The sequence below is a fragment of the Camarhynchus parvulus genome, chromosome 20 (genome assembly GCF_901933205.1).
Source record: "Camarhynchus parvulus chromosome 20, STF_HiC, whole genome shotgun sequence".
Classification (NCBI taxonomy): Eukaryota; Metazoa; Chordata; class Aves; order Passeriformes; family Thraupidae; genus Camarhynchus; species Camarhynchus parvulus.
The window spans coordinates 3,151,564-3,176,619 of record NC_044590.1 but is presented as its reverse complement, the minus strand read 5'-3'; the positions used below and the strand labels follow the sequence as shown (position 1 = coordinate 3,176,619).

The window sequence follows — 25,056 nt, the reverse complement described above, 5'->3', positions numbered from 1 at the left end:
AAGAGCTTTTTTTTTTAAACCAGAGAAGAAGAGCAAACAGCTAGAAAAACAAAAAATGTAAAGTGCTTATGCAAAAATCTGTCATGGACATCTGGACCACCCTTGTCCAGCTCAGGAAATGTAACACCAGTCATGCTTCTAAGTGAAGAGAATCAATTGCACTTTCTGTTTGCAGAGGATCAAAGGTCCCCTGGCAGCTCTGCTTTCAGGCTGGGCAGTCACTGGGGGCTGGGTGCAGTCCTGTCTCCCCTCAGTCCTGCAGCACATCCAGAGCATCCCAAGGTGGTTCCAGCCATGGTGGAGCTGTGACCCCTCAGCATTCCTGAAATCAGGCAGCTGTGCTCTGTGATGCTGCAGTGGTGATGCAGAAAAAGGGAGAGGCTGGTCTGAAAGTCACAGAAGTCACCTCTTCTTGTGAACACTTGACTCATGGGCCTAACTCAAGATCATTATTGTTGCTGTAGCACACATGCAACTCACTGAGATTCTGAGGTTTAAATCTTGCTTCTGTAAATGTAGAGTATCTCTGCTTCATCCCTAAGATTTTGGGACGCAGGGGTACAGAGCAAAGATTTATAATGATCTTATTTTTGGAATACCTAAACTGCTGCAGACGTGATAGACTGTATTGGCTCAAAAGCACTGGTATAACCAAACAGACACAGTTTGATTTAAGATCAGATATTTTTGCAAAAACAAAGCTTTACAAAATATAATATGAGGGGAAATTTGCCATATTTATAGTTCAAATACCAAAGAAATCTCTCTTCCCAACACTAATGGGTCTAGACATCTGTTTTTCATGCCTAAAATACAAATGCCCTAACAGCAAACCAGTTCACAGCTTCAGGAATTGAAGCTGTCTAGAAATGAGAATAAAAACGACTGGTCCTCCACAGCAAGCAAAAAGCAGGAGGAAAAAAACCTCTTGCAATAGTAGTGGAAAATAAAATTAGGTTTTCAAAACTATTGCAGCCATATGTAAGATGGACTCCCTCACCACTGAAACCACGGGCAAAGCACAGTTTGGAGCTCTCTTTATCCATGGTCCCTAAATAGCTGGGAGTGATTGGGACGTTTCAGGTCCAAGCTATCCCATACAACCACATCAGAAAATATCAGAAAATATTTTCTCCACGTGCTCCCCCTTATCCCCCCCAATCCTCATTCCCACAGCAAAAGGTTGTACATCCAGTCAAAAAGCAGTCCCAATCCATCATCAGCTATCCAAGGTTACATCCATCTTCTCTCGTGTCTTTTCTTTTAATAATGAGCTCTGCTCTCTGCTGACTTAATCCTCATGAGAGCCATTGATTCACAGTTTCAAACAGAACACGGATAACATGAAAAGAATCATCTATAAAAAAATACAGATGGCCAAATTCACTGGCTAACCTGGACAATGTTCCTTTAAGTCTAAAGCCTCTGTTGTGCTAAATACCCAGCTGTTAACAATCTCTTCTAGAGGCTATTGAACGCAGGAAGGACATGTTTTTAGCAATTAGAAAAATAATAGTACACTTACACATGGCAATATTTAGCAGAGTTTGTTTGGTTAATAGGTCAGCAGTTTGGGACAGTTGGTGGTTTTTATGGGGCAGCAAGGAGAATTTGTGCAATAAGACATCCTGGCAAGAATGCTGAAGCCCCAGGTACCCATGGGGCACCCTCACATGAATGTGTGCCATATAAACCAAAGCACTCAAAAGACACCCTCATTCCACAGCTTCCTTGTATATTTAAAAAAAGCTTTGAAAACATTTTTGATAGGCTTGTACAGTGTCAGGGAAAATGCCCATACATAAACCAGAAAAAATGCACACGGTGGAATGATGTTTTGGGCATATAAGGATATTACACATGCAAGGCTTGAACTGAAGTTCATATCCTTAAATACTTTTTAGATAGAGCAAGAATTTAATAAGTGATTACGTGCTTTCCTCATGCCTTGCAGGAATATGCCATGCAAGGGGCTAGCCTGAGGCATGAGCAGGTGCATGTCTGCTGCAGCAATTTGTGGTGCAGTCCTCACAGCAGCCTGAGTCTGGCTCGTGGCCTTTGTGATTTATCTCTGCTGATATCATTATGTGCCTTGAGAACATTTATCTTCCTCAAAGTAAAGAGTAAATGATTGTTTTAACAAGGAGAAAACAGGACTTATTACAACAGCCCTGGAGTAGGGAGCACAGAAAGGCTTGGGTTTTTAACATGTTCCAAAATCTGTTTTATCAACTGCTTATGGTTACTATAGTCACTGAACAAAGATATGGTTATTTTACCTTTCTTCACTGATGGCCCCAGTTCCCTCTTATTTTCTCTGTCTTTGCAGAATGGCAGAGGCCATGCTTGGAGCTGCTGGAGTCAGAGAGGTTTGTGCAGTTTTCTGCCTGTAGTGGTACAACTGGCACGCTGAAATCTCACCCTGAAAGTTGCATTAAATAAAAGGATGTGAAAAAAGGGGCCATATCCAATCTAAATAATCCATCCATTGACCTTGGTGGTAGTTTCCAGACTTTTTGGATTCATGGACCCCCATGGAGTCTCTGACAATAGACCTGCTTTTCTTGGTTATATATTTTGCAGAACCTTAGAATTAATTCAGAGTCTCCACAAGTTCCATGGAAAACATACATAAAATCACATGTCTAAGGTATTTATAAGACACTAGCACCTAAATTCCTCCTAATTGGTGAGCATTAAAAAACCTTGAGGAGATTTTATTCCTTGCCCAACCATCAGAGTAGGTATATGATTATGCTTCCTTGCTGTTTCTAAGTCACATGTTGCCCTAAAAAAACCAGTTTCAGCACATGTCTGTATCTATAGTGGATTCTCCTCTAGCCAAAGAGAGAGCCAGTGGTGATTTTGCAATTCATCAGAATAAAAGCAATTTCTTTCCAGATTTGTTATTCTTCTCCCTTCCTGGGTATGAAGAAACATTAAAGAACAGGACCTCCCACTAATCTGAAGAAACTAAATGCTAGACAGAAGTAAAACGAGATTTTCATAAGGAATCAGGGGTTTGGAGGTGTCAAGTGTTGGAATATGACTGTCCCAGCCCTCATGCCACTAGAAGGGAAAATGAAAATTAATGCTGGACTGCTGGGGTTGTGAAGGAAGCAGCATAACCACAGAATCAGCACCAATTTTTTTGAATACAGGCCCAGTTTTTACTTTGGAACAAGAACTTGGACTCACATGAATTGCGTGAGGGCCTGGCCTTGGATAATCAGTGGGTGCTCAGTATCTGGCAGGATCAAGTCCATGGTGAACAAGAATCTTGGCCCAGATTTGAAACACCACTTCTTCTGCTTTCCAACCCCATGGTGTAACCACCAGACCACAAACGTCTTTCCTACTTTTTGCTGTTAAGAAGGAAGCGTCAGTTTTCAGGCTTGGAGAAATGTGGTGGACTGAGGGCAGGAAGGATCTGTCATTCATAAGAAAACGTGGGCTAGAATTTCAAGATTTATTTAAATTTTAAATTTCCTTAATGCTGATAGAGTCAGGGGGCAGAAGAAGGTTCCCTGCCCATGGCTCTCACTGCAGCATGCAGTGAGCTCTCTCCTCTAGCTGCCTTTTAACGTGTCTGCAAACATTAATGACACATTTAATTCCTTCACACTTTGGAAAACAGTGGCACCTTGCACAAAACAGAAATCTGGCTCATTTTTGATTCTTCCTTCTTCCCAAGGCCCCAAAAGGGACCTTGAATTAATGTGTTTTCCTGATTAGCATGATGATATAAATCACAGCAAGCTGCTTTCATGTGGAGATGTGAAGCCAGGCTCCAGAGTGCCCTGCAGTGCACACACTCTCAGCAACGTGTAGTGCAGTGACACCAAACAGAGCTGCTGCTGCTTCACGTGCAACACAAACTGTTGCAATTATCTCCAAGGATGTGGGAACTTTATCTATTTCAACCTTTTGCTCTCAGACATTATAAAGTTAATTATAAAATGTGCCAAGGGGGAGGCAAGGAGAAACCTTGTTCACCTTTTCTTTCTGCGGTTTTCCCCCCTCATTGCATTTACATTGGCCTTGAAGAGCTGGGACATTTTGCAGATGGTTTAGGGTCTATAAATTCTTATTTAAATCATCGTGAGCCAAGTATAACAGGTAGCAGCCCAGACTTCTCTAGAAAGGACAAACTCCAGCTAAGCATGTAAATAATACTCCAGTGCTTTTTCATATGTAAATACATACACTGAGCCAGGTGCTCTGCAAGGTTTATTCACATTTTCCTATTGTTGCTCTGTAAAATGCACTGGGTATGCATTGCATGACTCTGCAATATTTTTTTAAATACTATTTCTTAGTGAATAGTGCAAAGTAACAGGCTAAAGGAAGGTGCTACTTCCTTCACTGCTCATCTCAGGTGGCTGGTAAAGACAACCAAAACTCTGTCTTTATCCACCAAACCTCAAATGGCCAAGTCCAAACAGGCTGCTGCCAATCATGCAGAAGTGAGAGGGAATTACCTGCTCAAGATCAAGCAGGCGTAAGAAATGATGGGTGATCAAGGAGGACAATGCTATGATTTTTTTACTAATGGTGAGGAGTGGGGCTGTAATACAGCATGGAAGTATTGCTCTGTGCTGAGTTGAGACAAGCAGGGTACTCATTTCTACTTGTTACTGCCCATTCCAGCTGAGAAATGCCCTGAGACAGACCCTGATGGCACCTTTCACATGTCTGAGCAGGACATATCCTCCATGGCTCCAGTGTCCTTTGGGGAAAATGCTGCTATCTTTCTCTAAATGTTTTGAGTTAATTAATAAAGACTCTGCACATTGTATTTTACATGAAGAATCACCTGCACATATTAACTGTTCTTACTTGAGAGTGAAAGGAATAGCATTGCCACCTTTTTTTTTCCCTGAGAAATTCAAGAATTTTTTCCAGGTTTGTTTATTTTTATACCTTTTTTTATAACTTTTTGTTTCAGTCCCCATCTTCCAACTGTGCATCATGGTCCATCTCTTGGTGAGCCCAAGAGTGTTAAATGCATATAGCTCCCTCCAGAGTTTCCCAATGAGATTCAATGAGGTTCCATGAGGGACATGTAGCTTTTCTCCACAAGTGCCCCAAAAGAGGGATATATTATTCAATTTCCACCCCCCAAAATATACACCCCTGAAACTGAAATAGAACACAAGTGGTTCTAGAGGTTATATATTAGTTGTGAATGCACATACTCAGCACTTCCAGGTCACCCAGTGCATCCCCTGGCATTCCCTCTTAGAGACAGGACTCAGAAGCAGCATTGCTATGATTTATGGATAGGGCTTTTTGGGGACCCAAGTCTCTACTCAGAGGATCCCTCTTTTCAGACAACAGTATTTTCAGAGCAGTTGGCTGATCAGTCTTTGGTTTCCTGGCCTGCTGCCTTCACGTGTGGTTGCCTATCCTTGCTGTTCTGGCAAGGGGAAGAGAAAATATTTGGCCTTTGGGAACTGGACAACTCAATGCCCTGTATAGCTAACAAGAGTGCATGATCCTGAGTTCAAATATTCTGTACCTGTTTTGCACAGGAATGAATATTACACAAGGTGCCACGTAAGTGAAGCATAGCTAATGTAAAAACACCTTGGGCTGGTTCCCAGTTACCCTGCAGCTGTGTTAGTATTTACAGCACTGCGAGTAAAGTGCCCCCGAATCAGAATAGGAACAGCTTTTATTCTCTTTGGATGCATAAATCAGGCCACGTAGTTCTGCTGGAATTACAGGCTATTTGCACTCATTTGTCTCCCTCCACGTGCTTTGCCCAGCAGGTAGCCTGTAATTATTTGATAATAAAAATTATAGGCATTTTTACATTGCTGGTCCTCTGCAGGAGCTGAAGATTACCCAGCCATTTTTACACGAGCTGAGAATGCAAGCCTGATGTCCTGGCAGACTTCCAGGTTGGAAGACTCCATCGCCTGTCTAAATCCTCCTGGTATTTCTAACAGGCTGTGGCACTCTTCTCACCCTCCCGGGGCAGTGCACGGCCCAACAGCTGCATCGCCGCGCTCGGCAGCTCCGCAGCACCAGGGTGGCGGGAGGAATTCTTCCCCAAAAAAATGAGAGAGAAGGGCTCATGGCTCAGTTACTTTGATAAGGTCCCTTGGGAGCCACAGGGATGAAAGAGGCCAGATGAATGAAATCTATCACTATGCCCTGTGGGGCTGATATGTGATAAAAGTTCGCCATGGTTTACGTATGATTATTAAAATTTTCAGACACTTGCGCGAAAATTACTCTGCTTTGGTTTTATTCCTTCCTCCCCCCAAAAATGCTTTTAGAATACTCCGAAAGAAATCAATGAGATTAGTGTTAGAGGCTGGAAGTGTCATATGAGAGGTGTGTAGCCAAAATAAAAGTTTGTTAGTGGTAAAAGACTACCTGTTCCATTATTTTCCTCATTCAAGTTGGCTATGCCTGAAAAGAGTAAGTGCTGGTTTATAAAGAAAACTTCTTGCAAAACTATTTCTTTCTCTCTATTATCATTATAAAGGACAACTTTTTTTGCCTATGCATTTGAGAATTTATGTATTTGTAAATATAATAAAACCGCAGTGGTTTGGACATTTACCGAGAATGACTGGTTTGGGGAATTTGAGAAACAAAAAGAGATAAAAACATCAGCTAGAAAAAGGAGTGCCTGCATTACAAATGGACTTTGTTATTTTTTATCTTGGCAAGTATCATTAAACTTTAATTCTTTATGCACCCAGGACAGATAAGTTTGTCCCACTTCACATTAAAGACGTTATGCATTATTTTTGACAAAGTCATTAAACCCATTGCAGTGAGACCTCACCCCAGCATGCTGAAGGTCCTGCTTAGCAAATATGGGACTATGGAATCGGGCCTCAACTTCTCCCCACTGCAATCAGCAGGAATACTGCTGTGAACTTGGAGACAAGCTTCCTTATTTTCCCCTAAAGTTTCCTTTTATTTGGTGAAACAGCCAGTTTCACCAGGAAAAGTGAGTGTGCAGGGTCCTGGGGTTCTGCCGGGGGCACACATGTGTTTTGATTTCTTTACCTCATTTGCTAATACTGAAACTAGTTTTTCAGTCTGGAAAAATGCATTAAACTTCAGCCTTTAGTGCCAGCACCATAAGTGTTGACCTGGCAGAGCCATGGCAGCTCAGCCTCTTCCCTCACTGCTTCCAAAGGCAGCCTGGCCCTCACACTATGGGACACACGCATTGTTTTATGTGCTCAAAGGGAGAGAACAGGAGGGTTCATCAATACTCACCGAAACAAAGAAAAGTCTTGTTCTGTCCCAGACACATCTAAGTTCAGATTTGTGCTTTGCTTCGTGCCAAGAGCTGATTCTGAGTCCTTTCAGTTGCAGCTCTGTCCCTCAGGCCTGGTTTGAGGAATGGAGAGGGAATGGCTGGCATGGGCAAGCACCACTTGAGGTGGGCATTCTGACCTGCCCTCAAAGGGTCCCGTATTTTTTCTGTGTAGAGTGTTGGGAGGATTTTTAAGGGATTTTCCTCATTCTTTTGATGGCCCTGGTGATAATGAAGGGTCTGAGGGTGCCCGGGACACAGTGGGCGGAAGTACCAGGCTGTGGGGATGTGGGGACAATCCCCTCATGGGCTGGGGATAGAGGGATGATCCCCTCACGGCACGGGGATGATCCCCTCATGGCCCGGGGCTGACGAGATGCTCCTCTCATGGCTTGGGGATGGAGAAATGATCCCCTCATGGCGTGGGGATGACGAGATGATCGTCTCATGGCATGGGGATAGAGGGACGATCCCCTCATGGCGCCCCACATCGCAGACCTGGCCCGCGCCCCCCAACGGCCTCCAAGACCTCGGGGGCCAGATCAGCCTCACGGCCGCAGGGCGGGTGAGGTGGGGCCGGTCCCTGAAGGACAAGCGCCAGTCCCGAGGCGGGCGCCCACCCCGATCAGTGGTGCCGGGCCGAGACTGCCCTTCTCCTCCTCCTTCTCCTTCTCCTCCTCCTCCTCCCCCGCGTGTGCGGTGCGCGGCCGCATGTGGGGCGCAGGCGGCGGAGTCTCCACCTCTTCTGGCAGCGGGAACCTGTGGCTGCCAAGCTCCATTAAAGCCATCAGCAGCCGGGGGGACGCGCTCCGCGGCGAAGGCGGGGTGGGCTGCGGGGCTGTATTTTAAATTATATACTTTTCTTTTTTCGCCCCCCCCCCACCGAGCAGGACGCCTGCGGGCTGAAGCCGGGGTGCCGCCGCCGCCGCGGGCACCGGAGCGCCGGAGGCGGCCCATGGCTGCACCGCCGGGCGCCGCGCCCCGCTGAGGTCCGCGGGCACCGGCGGCGATCGCGCCTCTGGCCGAGACACACAGCGGGCACCATGGTCCGGTGCTGGTGGTTCGCAGGGCTGCTCGTAGGTAGGTGCCACCGACGGCCGGTGCCGTCCCGCGGCGAGAAGACGGGAGGGCGAGCGGGTGGCGGAGTCGGGGTCGTACCCTCATGAGGTTCCCTCACCCATCCGGGCACGGTGAAGGGGCAGGAGCGGGCAGGAGGGTGCAAGGGGTTGGAATGCAACGGGACTGACTTTATGGGGAGTGCAGAGGGACAGCGAGGAGTGTGCAAGAAGTGTGAGAGGAGAGCGCAGCGGACTGGGGAGGAGGATGCAGGAAAATGCAAGGGGAGTGCGAAGAGGGTGCAAAGAAGCGGCGAGGAGGGGGTGAGGGAGCCAGAGGAAGTCGCGCGGCGGGTCTTGGTGTGGCCGGCGCAGGGATGGGGATCCCGGGGTGCCCCCGCCCGGGCAGAGGCACCGGGCGCCCGGAGCTCCCCGCTCGCCGCTCCCTGCCCGGTCACCCTCGGTGCCCGCCGGCCCGGGCAGGGTTTCCCTCAGCCTCGGTGCCCGGGCGGGGGCACTTCCCTCAGTCCGGCCCGGGCATGGTTTCCCCGCCGTGCGCCCGCGAAGTGCCGGGAGCTCCGCAGCCCCACCGCCGCTCGCCGGGGCAGGGACGGGCGGGGAGCGCCCCGGAGCCCCGGGTTGCTGCCCCCGAGCTGTGGTATTGGGAGCGGGGACAGAACCCCTGAAGCCTTTCCCGAAGGAGGGAGCGCCGTGCAGGGATGCCAGAAGGGCTGGCGCTGCGGTGCTGAGCTGCCCAGCGAGGTGCTGGCTGAGGCAGTCGGGCATCCCCTTTGTCACCGCAGCTCGTTCCTGTCCCGCGTGTGATGCACGGAGAGCATCGAGCAGAGTTTCGCGGCAGGAAGGGCTAAGAGGTGATTTTCACTGGAGCTGGGAATTCTCCTTGGGAGGCTCCAGCACCTGCTCTGGCAAGGGACAACCTCACAAGTAGCCTCCTGCTCCAGGGACGTGATTCTGAGCCCCAGCTGTGCAGACAGACTCGCAGAGCAGCACAAGCTGCATCTTTGCAGCTCTCTTTCAGACAGGCATCTTTCAACCCCACGGTTCTTGGAGCAGTTTCAGAAGAAAAGGTTCTGGCTTAAGGGACCATATGGGAAAACAAAGGCAACTGTGCTGTGAAAAATACACAAAATTATTTCTGTTTACGACAAAGAGCAGAGTCTGAGGGAGACTCCTCCATCCTCAGACAGTATTTTCCTAGGAAATGCAGAGAAGACCCTTGGTTGAGACTCCTGGACAGAAGGGACAGGTGAAAGGAAGGGTGGCAGGATGCCCCTGAGGGCCCTGTGCAGTCTGGACACTGAAAATCCATTCCCCTGGTTTCTACTGCTCTTTCTACCACTTAGTTCACTTGTCTGAGGTTTTGGGCAGCAAATACCACACTGGCTCGCCTCTCCAGATCAGGGCTTAGTGATCAAGGCAAAAGAACTGTGTAGTGAGAGCTATTGGACATTACTTGCATTAAGTGTAAAGGACCAGACTATAGAAAGAAATCTCTCAGCAGGGCACTTCTGTAGAGTTACTTTCTGGTTCTCCTTACGTGGGATCTTTGTCATGTGTTTGCAAAATAAAGCTGAGAAATATGAATCCTCTAAGTACCTTACTAGCTCAAGTTGCTCTGCTCAGGGATCTGTTATACTGCATTATGTAAGTTTACTCACTGAAGTCTAATTAGAATTATTCTATCGTAAATCCTTATGCAGTTTCTCTTAGTCCAGTCTAACCTAAACTCTCTGCTTCTTGCATCTGATGTCAGTGAAAGAATTTCCATTGATTTCAGTAAGAACAGAAACTGAACCTCAAAGTAACTGTTTAAATACCTAAGGCAGATTGAGAACTCATTAAAATCAAAGCAAGCTTTGCTCACTGTGAGCAAGACTGGCATTCTGCATTTTGCATAAGGCTGAACATTAGCATGAGCATAACACCAGTGCATAATTAGTTGAAAAACCACTTCAGTTAGGTAACTGGATCTGACTTTGGAGTCTCCTCAGAAAAGAATCACTCATTCCTGGAAATGTCCCCAGGGACCTGCTGAGTTTTACCTAAGTTTTCATGAAAGTCTGTACATTCCAGTAACACCACACTGGTATTTTTCATGTGTAGCTTCTTCTACATGGTTTTAACATAAAAGATCTATTTTTGCTTTCAATGTTTATTTTTAAGTTTGAAAGTGACAATGTTGAGGTAAAATAAGATCACCAGTTGCATTCAGTTAAGAGATTAGCAAGAGAATCCCATAAGTGATAGAACAACACTCAGCACAGAGATATATTGTTGTGTCTATTTACACAACAATATATCTGTTCTTACTACTAAATCAACACCATTGTCTTTGGTTCAAATATTTATTTGGTTAATGTTTACTTAGCTAATTTTTTTTACCAAGTTGGTGGTTTTTATTCTTCATTTCTCAGGCCAAAAAAAATCAACAACTGATGTGCTATGCTGGATTGTGTGATATGACTCTATTTGTTCTTTCAATAATTATAGGGTTAGCCACGTTTCAAAGTATATGGATATAGATAAAAACAGGGCTGAGAGGTAAAAAAAGCACAAGTGAAAAAAATATTGTGTGGTTTCTATATTTTCCCCACAAGCACAAATTGTTGAGTAAGGAGATTTTCAAAAGCCAGAAATTGCTGTGAAGAAAACCAAAGCTGGAATCCAGTGCTAGGGGAGGCTGCATCTGGCAGAACAAAGTTTGGAAAGAGGTTTTGCTTTCAGTGGGATCCTGTGTTTCCCCACAACAGAGCATATGTCATCTATAAAGACAACGCTTTCATGGGTGAGATACAATCACTGTTAAAATCAACCTCAAAATTAGGAAGCACCTATACAATGCTCTTACACAAGCGCTTTGGTTTTCTTACTCATTTGCTGAGGAAGATAAAGGTATGAAAGAAGAGAAACTTCCTGATTTTAAGATGGTGTATCTCAGATATAATAATCCCAAGAAACTGACAGTGAGAACGTGAGAATTTCAATGTGTAACCCTTCTTCTGTAGGCTAAGAGTGCTGCCAAAAACTGAAAATATGATTCATAGAACAGCTCCTTCTCTTCCCATTTTAATTTGTGTAAGATCTGAGGGGTTAGTAAGCTGCAATCTGTGGGGTTTTTTTCTTTAAGGAGTTAAAAAGTCTCATGGTTTAAAATGCAAAATTAGAGAAGTTCTGTTTCTGTGTCTTAGAAAAGAAGCTCTGATATCTATTTGAAATGCTAGAGCTTCAGGGTGTTAAGTGATAAGAGGGTTGAAATCCATCATTATTTTTGAGTTTTAGCAGGGTGATGGTGTGATAACTGTGGCTTTCATAGTGGTGTTTTCTCATTTTCAGTGAATAGCTTATTGAATCATCACGGTTTGAATTCAGCTGAAAATGCTGCAAAGAAGCTCAGCTCCTGTGGCACTGTTAGACAGATATTTGGATTGGTGCAACCTCTATTTACAGCTGGTGTGAGGGGACATAAATCAACAGGAGAAGTCTCACCACAGAGTGCTTGAAGAGATTTGCTTGAGTTTAGATTTTAAAATAATGTTTTAAACTTGAGTGTATGTCAAGCACTGAAAAAGTCCCCCATGGTTTCTCCTGGGTTAATAAGAAACGTTGACAAATGTGTGACATTTTGGCCTTGTCTAACTCCAAGACTGTGGTCTTTGGAAGCAGCTTTCTCCTGGCACTCTGGGATCAATGTATACACCAAGCTCCCCACTGAGACAATTGGATTCACCTTGTTCACACTCTCACTAAATCCACAAGTGCTGGACAAGGAAGTTATGGCTTGGCTCTCCCCTGTTGATACAAAAACACAATGACATGTTATTTTTAAAGCTTTTCAGAGAAAAAAAAAAATCACATTTCCCAGTTAGGCAGCCTGGAAAAGAGAGATGAGAATATAAATGACGGCAAGGTTTTGCTGCAGAAAAGCTCCCAGAGTTTGTTAGTTTTGAGTAGCACAAGTCCTGTTATTAGATTATGCAGCACGTAGGTTGAATGTCAGCTCTGATTTTAGCATCTGTCGGCAGAGTTTAGGAGAACTGGAACACATCAAAACTTGGCTGATGTGGAAAGGCAAAACAGTAGACTGAAATTTCAGGCTATCTAGAAACCACACCCAGACCCCAAAACACATGTTAGAAGTAACTTTAATTCTGTGCTCCAGCTGAACAAGTAACCTTTTTCTGTGGTCACTTGTGGCTCTAAGTTAAATGTGTGTGTATTGCTGGTGTGGGCTCTGGATCAGTTTCCCTCCTTTCTGCAGAGCTTTTTTCCTGAGGATGCCTTCTGCTATGACTGCTTTTGAATGCCCTTCTCATCCTTGGCTTTGCAGGAGCCAAGTAGCTTCAGAATATTAGATCCTATTAGATCCTATTTTTATTACTATAAACAGTATCCTTGCGGCAGCGCCAAGAGTCCTGTTGTGTTAGGTGCTAAATAAAGAGAGAACAAAAGGATTGCTCTTGCTTTAGTGGGTTTATAACCTAATTTCCTGGACTTAGATTTTCAGCAGTGAGTACTTGACATGGCAGGGACCTGCTGGGATTCCCAGCTGTGTCCAGCAGTTTAGTACCTATTGCAGTTGCTTAGCTCTGTACATCCCTTTGTGCATCCAGCCCTCATTTCTGGTCCCATGGAGGCCAGGCAGGGATTCTGAAGAGCAGGACAGTGAACAATGTGCTTACACAGGAGAGCAGCTGTCCCCCGTGGGAGCAGGGAACTGGGACAGCTCCATAGCAGTGGGAGACTGAAAGGCCACTCAGATTATCCCGCCAGCTCCCTGCCAAGAGCGGGTTGTTCTCTGCTGAACTAATGCTTTGCTCAGTCCCTCAAATCCTGCCAAGCAAGTGGACTTAGGTTGCCTACTACATTGTGCCTCGAGAAGTTCACTCTGCCATACAAGCCACATGTTTTTCCTCTCTTCATTCACTCCCAACAGAATCCTTTTATTCACTGCAAGGAATTCCTTCCTTTCCTTGGTGTTTGTGCTTCGTGAATATTTATAGGCTGTTATCATATCCATCTTGCTCAGCCAGGCTATATGTACTCTGCTCTTTTAATCTTCCTTTGTAACTCAATCCCTCCCACCCCCTCATCATTTTTTGTTGTTCTACTCTCAACTCCCGCCAGTTCCAGTTGCTCATTTTGCTTTGGGTAAATGCTGTATTTATGTTAATATTTTGTGGTGGGTGGTCCTCTCTGCACTCTTGGTCCATGTGAGTGATTTAGACGTTTGAAATGAGGTTGACATTTTATAGCCAAGCCATGGCTGATTACTGGTTCTGCTCTTCAAAGCACTCCAGGAAAAAATATGCTTAGCCATCACTATTACAAATGGCCATGATAGCCACTAATAAAATGTCTGTGCAGGGGTTCAGGGTGCTGCCAAAACCTGCATGGGTGCTCTATACATTCACTACAACAGTGTGGCATTAATTTCACATCCATGGCCTGTTTTTTCTGTTGAGTTTCCGACTCATCTGAATTAAAGAATATAGATGAAATAGTTGCCATTTACAGACTTCAGTAAAACTGGGATCAAGCCCTTGAATTCCCTTTATAGTGTTAGGCTTGGTTGTCTTTGGGGTAAACAGCCAGAGAGGCAGTTTTAAGAAGCCATTTTATTTAAATGTAGTTTATAATGAAGAAGATCTTTGGGGTACTTCTCCTTCCTCCCCTTCCCTACCACAAATCCCATCTGTCTTGTCATGTCTTGCTGGACATGACACTTAACAAGAAAAAGACATGATTCCATTATTCCAAGAGCAAAATATTTACTTCTCTAGTGCCTTTAAAACCCCCAGGCAACTCACCACAAGCCCTTCACTATTTTAATTTTGGATATGAGACAGATCAGGCAGTGCTCACAGCCTTAGAACAAAGCCAGACTAAAACCATAGAATGGAATGTCTGAACTCATATGCCATTGTGCTAAATGTATGTGGTGAAAGTATGTTTTGAAAACTTCTCTAAAATCCCAAACTACTTGGGACTTTTGAGTCGGCTGAGTTTCCTCTTAGGATCTGCAGGATTTCACGTGTGATTATGCTCAGCTGTGCAGAGGAAACTCAGGATGATGCTCTGCAATGATAGTTCATGGGTAATACAGTTACTGTGCCAGCCCTGAGGGCATAACTGAGAAACATTTAGTGGATTCAAAGTATTTTATGAATATCATGAACTGAGCACCAGAATGGTGAAACAGCTAAATGTAAATATACCCATTTTACAGACAAATAAGAGAATGGATGAATAATAGAAATACTTTTCCAGAAACCAAACAGTGCTCCAGTGGAAGCACTGGCATCCTCCCTCAACCACTTGACCACATTCTGGCTTCAGTTCAGGGAGGCATTACTAATCAGGAAAAATGTTCATGCACTGGCTTACTTTCAAGCACATGCTTAAGTTTCACTGCAACCAATTAGACTTAAGCGTGTGCTTAAGTCCTGTCTTGAACTGTGTTCAGTTTGCATATAGGCAAAATGCAAGGTTCAGCTGTGATACACTTTTCCATCCCCAGTGGGTTATGCTTAAATTTTATAACTTTATAATATTATAATATAAAATTTATCTCTTCCCACAGAGCTGTTCTCTTGAGAATGCCTTTTTCTGAGTGAATTAAAGGCACCACTAACCTAATCTCCACACAAATGCAAGAAAAATTGATTTGCTAAATACAACCATTTTGTTTGCTTCTAAAAGAATGCTTATTCCTTCGGTGGCTAACCCCAAATCCATTCTGTGTGCTCTCAGGAGAGAAAAATGCTAAAGAAACACTGTTTTGCTGTGTTAATGAAGTCTGTGTGGAAAAGTATAATTCACTTATGCAAAATACATTGATACATTTCTTATAGCCTATTTCTTTCCAGTCTGAACATTCCTCAGAAAATATCAAAGGTTTTATGTCATCTCTACATGAAGAAATGTGTAATGCTCCGTGACTTCAGGCCCTGATCTTATCCCTGTGAATGGGTGACTAACTGAAACATTAGAATTATAAATGGGAATGATAAATTCTGGCCATAGGAGGCAATAACATGTAACAGATTAAACAATCTAGCTCTGGAGAAGAGCTGATCCACAGTAACTAATTTGTTGCAAACTGTAATCTATGCATTTTCTCCTCCATTTATGAAGAAACAGATGTGTGACTCAACTTTGTTTTTTTCCAGAGTCAATCTGCTTGGGGGAGCACAAACAAGATTTGTTTCCAAGGAGGAATATGACAGCATTTCTCTCTTGGTTGATGGTTTTTTCCTTTAGAAGTGAGAAGTGGCTCTGCACCTGGAGCACACAACTCTTGTGTAGCACAAGGCTCTCATTTCCAGGCTTGGCTGTTGCCTCGAAATCTTCCACCTTAATTTTACCAACAATTTACTGTGGGGAGAATTTGAGAATTTCCAGTTCTGCCCCTCTTGTCGAATTGATGCCATGGATCTGATTTTCCTGAAAGTGGTTCATACCAGTGAGGGTTGGAATGGTTGCTCAGCAGCTGCTGCTGGTGCTGTTTGCTCCAGGCTTGGTTGGGTTTGTGCTGATGGCGGTGACGAGCAGTTCCCGGCTCTGCCGCTCCTTGCCTGGGTGCTTGTGCAGCTCCTTGCTCCGAGGCATTGGGCTGCTCTTTGGGATGCAGCACACACTGGAAAGATGGGAAAAGCCCCTGTTTTGTCCAAGTGCTGTGCTGGGAAGCTCTCTGGAAAGGCTTGTGGTTAATCGATACAGACAGCAGAGCAAGCGAGGGGGAGAGATCACAGGAATTTTTTTAGATTTTCCTATGAATGAGGATTTTTGTCTTGAAGATGAATTGTGAATATTCCTTCCTCCTGCCTGAGAACTCTATAGAGCAGTTAATTTGTGTCTGTCTTAAGAAAGAGGAGCTGCTCTGATGCGCTTTACCAGGGGCTGAGTAACAGAGTGACATATGAGTGACAGCCACTTTATGCTGCTCTTGGAATAGAGAGGTGCTCTAACTACAGATTTTAGGTCTGGGACTAAACTTTTCCAGCTTGAAAGGATGTTTGGATCTGGTGGGGCTGAAGTATTTGAGAGAGAAAAAGGCAGCCACAAATTTTGGACACAAGCCAGTAGCTTTTGGTTTGAGGATGCATCCAGCTTGGAGTCTTGTGCACAATTAAGTAAGACAAAATCCCTAGGAATTCCCATCATGTCAAATATTTACATTCTGGAGGCTTTTTTTTTTCCCCCATGAAGTTTGATCCCGATTATAAAAATTCCCTTTTGTATTGAATGTGTCAAAATGCAGTGCTTGTATTGCCAAAGTGTCTTTGCTCCCAAACAATGTGAACTATTAGTGTTTCTGCCAAGAGCAGCACGAAGGGTTCAGCGAGATATTGAAGCTTCTGCTGCAATAAACACACACAGAGTTCAGTTTGTGACTTGACTGGGTTATACTGTGTATATTTTATAGCTGCATTCTATGTATCTATAGACTGCACTGATACCTCTGGAGTCTTTCTGTGGTTATGGGCAAGAGCAAATTTGACCCTTATGTCCATTATTACCTCGAATACAAATACAGTTATTTTTCAGTTTACTGTATTCTCTAGGATAATAATTTTGTGTTTGTTTGAAGTGTGGTTCAGTTTGGACTGCCCTTGTTCTGATGACTCTCCAGTGTTTAGGCCTCTTAGGGCAGTCAAATGAATCTTGGCATATTCTGAGTGTGAGTTTAAAAAAAAGCCCTGGGAGTAGGGAGCACACAGGACCACAGAGTAAAGTCATGGCAGAGCTGGGGTGAGGATACAGATCCCCAGCTCCTAATGGCTCTCCTAAACAGGCACCCATGGGGCAGCCTCACACATGCTGCAGCTGCCAAATTAGAGGTTTAACTAATAGCAGTGGGTTTTGTCATTCCATATTTTCCCACTTTCACATGAATCACAGGAACTGCATTTTAGGAAGCACGAGTGCAAGCAATTGTGAAGGAGTTGGCTGTGCCTCCTCACCTCGTCCAGCCCTTAAGGGTGGTAAGAGCAGTGCAGTTGTGAGCCTGCTCCCAAAAGAGCCCTGAACTCTAATAATGTGTCTTTCCAGCTGTTTCATGCACTCCTGTGCAGGGTGAGGTACCAGAAAATGCAAGGCTGGTTTCCCTGGCCTTTGGGTACTGCTCTCCTGCTTCACTGGGGGCTTCTCTTTCCAAGTATTTATTCCTTTTGTGGTAGTCAGGCTTTGTGTGCTCAAGTCTACAAAAATACATTTCAAGTGACCTGTAAAACCTTCACAAATGGCAGCACCATAGTGAAGTGGCTGAATTTGTCCATCAGATAAAAGTCTGAAGTTATTGAGTGGGATTCCCTCTCCTCTTAGAGGAGATTTAGTGGGGCTCCTTTTCCAGGAGCCTCTGACTTGCACAGCAAACATTTAATTACTGAATTCCCACCTGACTTGGTCCAGAGCTTGTATATTGTGACTCTGTGTGTTCATCTCCTTGACTGAGGCACGGGGTGTGCAAACCTTTCACATCCTCATTCTGTGGGAAGGCAACATATAGATGTTGGATCTTTTGTTCCACCTGATAAGCAGGCTGGAAAGCAACCTGTGTCCTAACATTGGTATGGAGTGAATAAAAGTTGGCTTCAAAATGTCCAGCACACTCCTGGGTAAAATGCAAAGTACAGCTGGAGCAAACGAGCCCCATCTGGGCTCGTAAAGCCCTGGCTGGGCTGAGCTCCACTGGAACCAGGATCAGTTGTACCACAGAGAATCAGTGGGGTTTCGGGAGGAGCTTCACCAACAGCTCATTCCATGGTGCCATGAAGAGGGAAATCCCAAGTTTCTTAGAGAAGCAGGCCCGCAATGAGTGCCACGAAGAGCTTAAGCAAAGAGTGAATAATATATAGGAATAAATGTACATATGTGTGCGTGCATGCAAAGGTCTTCAGGATTTAGCTGAGTGTTCACACATTCCCTAAGCCAATAACATCCGTTGTTATGGGAAATGAGGTAAGTGACAGAATTACTGTCCTTATGGCGGGCGACAGGCGAGGCCAGCGTTCCCATGCTGCAATTCCCCATTCCAGCCACTGCCTCAACAATAGCATCAGAGGGGAAGAACACGAACAAAGAGCGCCCCGTGTTATTTGAAGATTTCATCTAAAAACCAGTTGGATTCAGATGAAACTCAAGTCGGAAAACTTGAGTGAAATAAACCCCCGTGTCTCCTTAGCTGAGGGTTTGCTGCTGAGCGGGGTCCGTGCGCTGTCCGTGCGGGGCTGGGCGGTCGGGGGGCTCCGCTCGACGCTGCCCCGGCCGCGCTGACCCAGCTCCCCCCGTGTCCCGCAGCCTGCGCGGCCGCGGAGCCGCCCTGCCGCCAGCAGCTGCGCCACCTGCAGGACAGCGCCGGGATCGCCGCGCGGCTGCCGCCCCGCCTGGAGGGGCGCTGGGTCTCCACCGGGTAAGGCACCCCCAGAGCCCGGGTGAGGCACCCCCGCACTCCGGGAACGCGCCCCAAATCCCGGGAAGGCACCCCAGACCCTGGGAGCCCGCCCCTCTCCCCTGACGATGCGCCCCTAACACCACGGGGAAGACACCCCATACCTGTGAAGGAACATCCATCTCAAAGCGCCCCAGATCCCCAGGAACTCGCCCTTAACACCCCGGGTCAGCCACCTCGTTCTCCTGGGAAGGCACCCTCATCCACTGGGAGCGCATCCCCAGACCCTGGAGGACCTTAGAATGGACCCTCAGAGGCCCCAGCCCCTCAGCACAGCTCCGGCCCATCCCCATACAGCAAACTGTCGGGCAACAAGAAGAGAGTTTCCTTCTCCCCTTCCCAAGCCCTCATTCCCATCTGGAGGAGGGCTGGGACCCCCGGCTGTCCCTAGAGCCACCTGCTATTTCCCCATCAGGGTGCAGCTTGAATGGGCAGAGCAACTTTAATTCCTGCTGCCCTCCACACTCCTCCTGTGCAAGTGTAAGGCCTCTGTCCATCACTTTCAGATTTTAGTAGCCGATGCCCAGACTGTAAAGCCACCCACGGGTGGCCACCATGTGTGGGAGGCTCTTGCCCAGGAAGCTGCTCCCAGCTCTGCTCGCCCTCTCCCACACCCCGGCTGCCCTGGGAGGGATTTCTCCCCATTTCTCCATGGCTCAGCGCTGCCTTCCCCACAGGTGTGAGGTGCGGCCGGGGCCCGAGTTCCTGACCCGATCCTACCTCTTCTACACCAACCGGCTCTTCAAGGCCCTGCAGTTCTACTACTGGGACCCGTCCTGCCGCGACCCCTCCTACTCGCTGGTCATCAAGGGCAAGCTCCGGCTGCGCCAGGCCTCCTGGATCACCCGCGGCGCCACCGAGGCCGACTACCACCTCCACAAAGTGGGCATCGTGTTCCACAGCCCAAAGGCCATGCGGGAGGTGGCCTCCCGGATCAACCAGACCTCTGGCGAGGGCTGCCGCGGGTTCCTGCCCCCGGGGCGCTCCTGGGCTCCCGGAGCCCTGTACGAGGTGCTGAGCGCCAAGACGGAGCGCGACTGCACCGCGGCCCTGGGCTTCGCCATGCACGAGCTGAGCCTGGTGCGAGTGGAGAGGCACTTCCAGCCGCTGCTGCAGCCGCAGCAGAGCGGGAGCCGGCTGGTGGAGGAGCTCTACCTGGGGGACATCCACACGGACTGGGGGGAGAGGCTGCACTACCGCCCCACCGGCTACCAGCGCCCCTTGCAGAGCGCCCTGGTAAGGATGAGGCCTTTGCACGGGCCCCTCGCTGCACCAGGGCTTTGCCGGCAATTCCCTGGCTGTTCCAGTCACTCCTTGCAGCACTGGGCCCCCACAGTCCTAAGGACACATGGGTGAGGTGGGGTGGGAACCTGGGGCATGTGGGGTTCACCCTCTGCCTTCCTGAGAGGACAGGACCAGGGTGGGGGTAAGCTCAGCAAAGCCAACACGGGAAACAAGGCTGCACTGACATGAGCCTGGAGCTACCAGCTTTTGTTTGGCCGTGTTTTCCTAGGAAATGCATTTTCCTTGTCTCCAGCACCAAAGTCAGTGAAGGCTTCAGGCTGCACATTCTTAGAGCCTGTCTGCTCTGCCCTTCATCTGCTCTGCCCTCTCCTTGCTCCTTGGGGTGTGCTCCAGGCTGAGGGGAACAAGGGATCTGCCTTTAACTCTGCAGCCCTTGCTGCAATGCCAGTAGCACAGGAACTTGCCCCCAGTATGATAATGTTATTACATAGGAATCAGACTTCCATTTTGACATACATAAAACTGAGCAGCAGACTTTGGTTGCCTTTTATTCTATTCTACTTTGTTTTATAGCAACTTAGTTTATTCCCAGGAAAGCAGCTTTCCATCTGAATCGAAGCTGATCAAATCAGAAATGGTGGAGCAGTGAGATGCGGTGAAAAAACCTCTGAACTTTGTCAGATAGAAGGGAAATAAATGAAAAAATTTATTTTGGGGCAGCATTTCCCCACACCTCGAACCACACAAATTGAACTTTGAAAAACACAGAGCAACACTCCTCTCCCTCTCAAAAGTAACATTCTCAAATTGGTTAAACTTGTATTATCTTGGGCCAAAACCATATATATGAGCAAAACCAGATGGTAAACATAAACACTTTTAAAAGTTAATTTAAAACCAAACCTAAAGATACTGAAATTCACTCTCTGAATGCAGCCCTGTAATTAATCAGCCAACAGCTCTCCAATGGACCTGCACATGATGTCACCACTTGGCCATAATTAGAAGCTGCTATACATTAGAAATAACTTCACACGACTGGTTTAAGCAAGTAAGGGTTTTGGCTCCATGTCCGTAGTGATAATTTTATTGGGCCCAGGATTTTTCTTTTTTTTAAAATATTTTAATTTTTTTTTATTTTCTGTGAACTGACATCCATTTGCCTGTGCTGGTGAGTTACACAGCTATGTCAGGAATTATTTTTTAACTCTCATTTTGAAAATATCACTCTTTTCCCCTTAAATTTATATCTGTTTTAAAGAAACCCATTCTCCCCAAATTACCTTTCATTATCAAAGAATTTCCTGCCTAAGGAGAGCATATATATTTGCCAACTTCTGGGATTATTTAGCCATAATGTACTGTGTACTGTCAGCACTCATTACTGTGACAGTAGCAGTAAAGCAAGCTGAAAATGACTAAATTACAGTAGACTCCAATCAACTTGCATGTAAATTACCCACCCTACAGTTAACTACTGAGTTATTTAACCTTCTTGCCTATGACAGTTCAGTAAAGATTAGCTCGTGTTCTAGAAAATTATATAATGTTCCAACCCTGCTTATTTAAAAATAAATCAGTTGTGATATATGAAGTACAAGAAAAATTTCCAAGCTACACAAAACCCCTGCTGGCAGCGGATCAGGGCAGGGCTGGTTTGACTCCGAGCTCTGCCCCGGCGGGGAAGCGAAGGTCAGGGCCTCCTTCTGCCCCGGGTCCCTGAGCTTCCTTCCCTCGTTCTGGCTGCTGGGAAAACCCCGCGTCCTCCTCCCTCCCTCCCGGCTTATCCTGGTCCTCCCCCGCATCCCTGGATGTGGGAACAGGGGCAGGAACGGGGCGAGGGGAGGCAGAACACCTTGGGCTGTCCTGGAGGCGCTGCAGCCGCAGAGCTGCCCACGGCCAGGTGTCACCGCGTCCTTCCCTGCCAAAAGCTGCGGCGTGGCTCTGTTCTGGCACCGCCCAGCGCCCTCATCCTCACCCAGATCGCCACGGAAAAGTGATGGGAGCACCCTGGATGTCCCCAGGCAGCGTTCCCCGTCCTGGCTGCGGCTCTGCCCTTGCCCCGGGCTGTCCTCAGCAGCCCCGGCCCGGGGCGGCCGCAGGGCACAGCGCGGTGTCCTTCGGCTACCAGAATAGCAAAGAGCAGGGCAGCGCTTTATCCCCTTAATCTGCTCGGCAGCCTCTGCCAAGCTCCCCGCAGCTCCGCACCCTGCTGTGGGCGAGGGGAGTCGCAGCTTTTGAAATATTCTGGAAGGGCTTTTTTTTTTTTTTTCCTTTCCAGTTGGCAGAACTGTTATTTTCTGTCTCCTGCAGCACCACGTGCACCCCTGCCCGGCGTGCGGGATTATCTCCAGGGCCGATGAGCATCACCCCCCGATCCTGCCCGCCCGAGCCGCGCTGCCCATGCAGCTCAGCGGCAGCTGGGTCAGCACCCACTGCGAGGTCCGCCCGGCCGTGCTCTTCCTCACCAGGTACTTCACATTCCACGGCAACAACCACACCTGGGAAGGGCACTACTATCACTACTCCGACCCGCTCTGCAGGCAGCCCACGTTCACCATCTACGCCTCCGGGCACTACAGCCAGGGCATCCCCTCCTCCAAGGTGCGCGGCGGCACCGAGCTGGCTTTTAAAGTCACCCAGGCTCGGGTGACGCCCATGGACCAGGTGACGGTGCTGATGCTCAACTCCTCGGAACCCGGGAGCTGCGGGCTGGAGGGCTCCTGGAGCGCCGGCATGGAGCAGGATATAACAGCCACGAACGGATGCTTGGCTCTGGGCATCAAGCTGCCCCACACCGAGTACGAGCTGTTCAAAACGGAGCAGGACACGCAGGAGCGCAGCCTCCTCTACATCGGGGAGCGGCCCACGGACGGCTCCAGCCCCGACAGCCCTGACAAGCGACCCACGTCCTACCAGGCCCCTCTGATCCAGTGTGCTGCAGCCTCAGAGGAATTCTCCAACTACATTAGTCTGAAATACGTGGGAAGAAAGGATGCTAACGGGATCGAAGCACTAAAACCTTTGCCTGTGGCCTTTTTATTGTTTATAGCACTTCTGTTTTTAAGATGGGACTAGTTATCTCTTCAGGTACAATGCAGAATTCAGATAAATCTTGGTGCTAGCGTGATTTTTATATCCTTCAAATGAGCACATCTGGAATCAGTTTTACTCAGATTTGGAAACACTTTTTAAAAACACCCAATAGCGAATGAAGCCAAGGAGATATGCCTGACTCCACACTGTTTGTCCTGTGGCTTTATTGCCTAATCTCCCCTCTTTGCGTGCAAATTTAATGTACTGACACGGATGCACTGCACATTGCAACAGATAATTTAGCAACATGAGGGGGGAAAAAAGTGACATCAATTAAAATTGCTGCTTTGAGCTTTTGACATTGCTAAGATTTAATCAAGAGCTTGATTCAGATGTAATTCAAACATCCAAAGTGTTGGCTGCTGAGTTTCTTTGAGGTTAAGTTCCCTCCCATCACACTCCTTTTTGCTGTTCATGCAAATTTAATCTGCAGAGTCAGTCAGCAATAAACAGCCAGCAAGTGTTCTTGAGAAGGGCACGGTTCACATGCCTCTTGCAGTTTACAGATATTTTCTGCACTTTGCCTGTGTATGTCACACACAGGGACCCACAAACAGTCTTTGCACTTGGACATGCCCAGAACAGCTCTCACTGAGGGCTCTACTTTTCCACCTGACCCTGGGCATAGATTACAGTAGATGGAAAACTTTTCTATGCACAGCTCCAAGCCTCAGCATTCCCTGGCTGCAGCACTGCATCCCTGCTGTGTTACCCAGCTCTCCAGTGCAGAGCTGGCCTGGCTGTGAGCCACCAGCAGTGTCCCCGTGTCACTGCTGCCATGCCAGCACAGGCACCGTGAGCCCTGGGAAGGGAAAGATCCCTCACCAGCCCTCTCAGGCCATGCATTTCCACTGCCTCCTTTGCAGTTACTGGCACAGCAGTTGTTAATCCAGCTCTCCTCTCAAAGTGTCACTTCCAGCCTCGTTCCTGTACAGATGTTTTATAAATCTGCCTCTGGTGAACAATGAGCTGAAGAGATGCTCAGATCAGACAGCACAGTCAGGTCAAACTGATTCCTACTGACAAGCAGGACAAACTATGAAATTATATTCCCTGTCTGCTGCAGCTAAGCATCATATAACTTCCTCGAGAAGCCCTTCTCCAGCAGCTAAATCCTCTCCAAACAGGCCTATATATCTTACCCACAAAAGATATTTTGTTAAAGCAGCTATGCAATAGCCACCTTCTTAATGCTGTATTTACGAACTTGCAGCTTGTACTTAGATAAATTATGGGGTTTATAACACAAAAATACTTTGGGGGGGATCTGTACATTAATAATTCAAATGAGAAGCTTATTAAATGCATTACAGTTGTGACATAAATGTTGTCAGCATGTTCACATGTTCCAGGCATGACCCAATATTAGTCATGCACATAAAGAGTTCTACTTGAAGGTGATACACAAAAGGGCCAGGCTTGGCTGCCTTGCCCTGGGTTCCCTTCCTAATCCCTGGAGACTTCAGCAGGCAAATCTTATTTCCAATCTGGTTGGTTGTGCTTTGTTCCCTGCTGCTGCACGGAGATCCACGGGCCACTGGAGTGATCTCAGAGGAGGTGGTGTCTCCTTGGGGATGTTCCCATTAGGATGCTGTGAACTGGGCAAGTCCTGGGCAGCTCAGCTGCACCTCCTGTGAGCCACACACTGGCAGAACTTTTCCACCAGGAGTTTCCCATCACTGTGCTCACCACAGCCCAGGGAAAGGCTCCTGTGGCTCCCATCAGCACAGGTACCTGTTCCGCAGGACAGATGCCCAAGGCAGGAACAGGAACAGCCTTGTGCCGCCTTTGGAGAGTGGCTGGAGGAGGGACAAGGCAATTCCTGCCCTACATTTACCCCCATGAATCAGAGTTGTGTGCAGGTACTTCTTTCACTTACATGGCACCAAAATGGATTAAAC

At 47.1% G+C, this 25,056-nt stretch overlaps 1 protein-coding gene across 1 annotated transcript; it reads left to right on the top strand.

The window, feature by feature from the left end:
* The first annotated feature begins 8,019 nt into the window (after window positions 1-8,019).
* APCDD1L (APC down-regulated 1 like) lies at window positions 8,020-24,471 on the top strand. The gene is made up of 4 exons (XM_030962987.1): window positions 8,020-8,368; window positions 18,664-18,775; window positions 19,492-20,050; window positions 22,373-24,471. The coding sequence occupies exons 1-4, from the start codon at window positions 8,332-8,334 to the stop codon at window positions 23,135-23,137; spliced, it is 1,473 nt and encodes a 490-aa protein (XP_030818847.1). The 5' UTR covers window positions 8,020-8,331; the 3' UTR covers window positions 23,138-24,471.
* The last annotated feature ends 585 nt before the right edge of the window (window positions 24,472-25,056 follow it).

Excerpts from the sequence above, each read along its gene's own strand:
- APCDD1L (XM_030962987.1), top strand. The coding sequence starts at position 8,332 with ATGGTCCGGTGCTGGTGGTTCGCAGGGCTGCTCGTAG. Across the intron at positions 8,369-18,663 it reads GTTCGCAGGGCTGCTCGTAG|CCTGCGCGGCCGCGGAGCCG; the intron begins GTAGGTGCCACC and ends CGTGTCCCGCAG. Across the intron at positions 18,776-19,491 it reads GGGCGCTGGGTCTCCACCGG|GTGTGAGGTGCGGCCGGGGC; the intron begins GTAAGGCACCCC and ends CCTTCCCCACAG.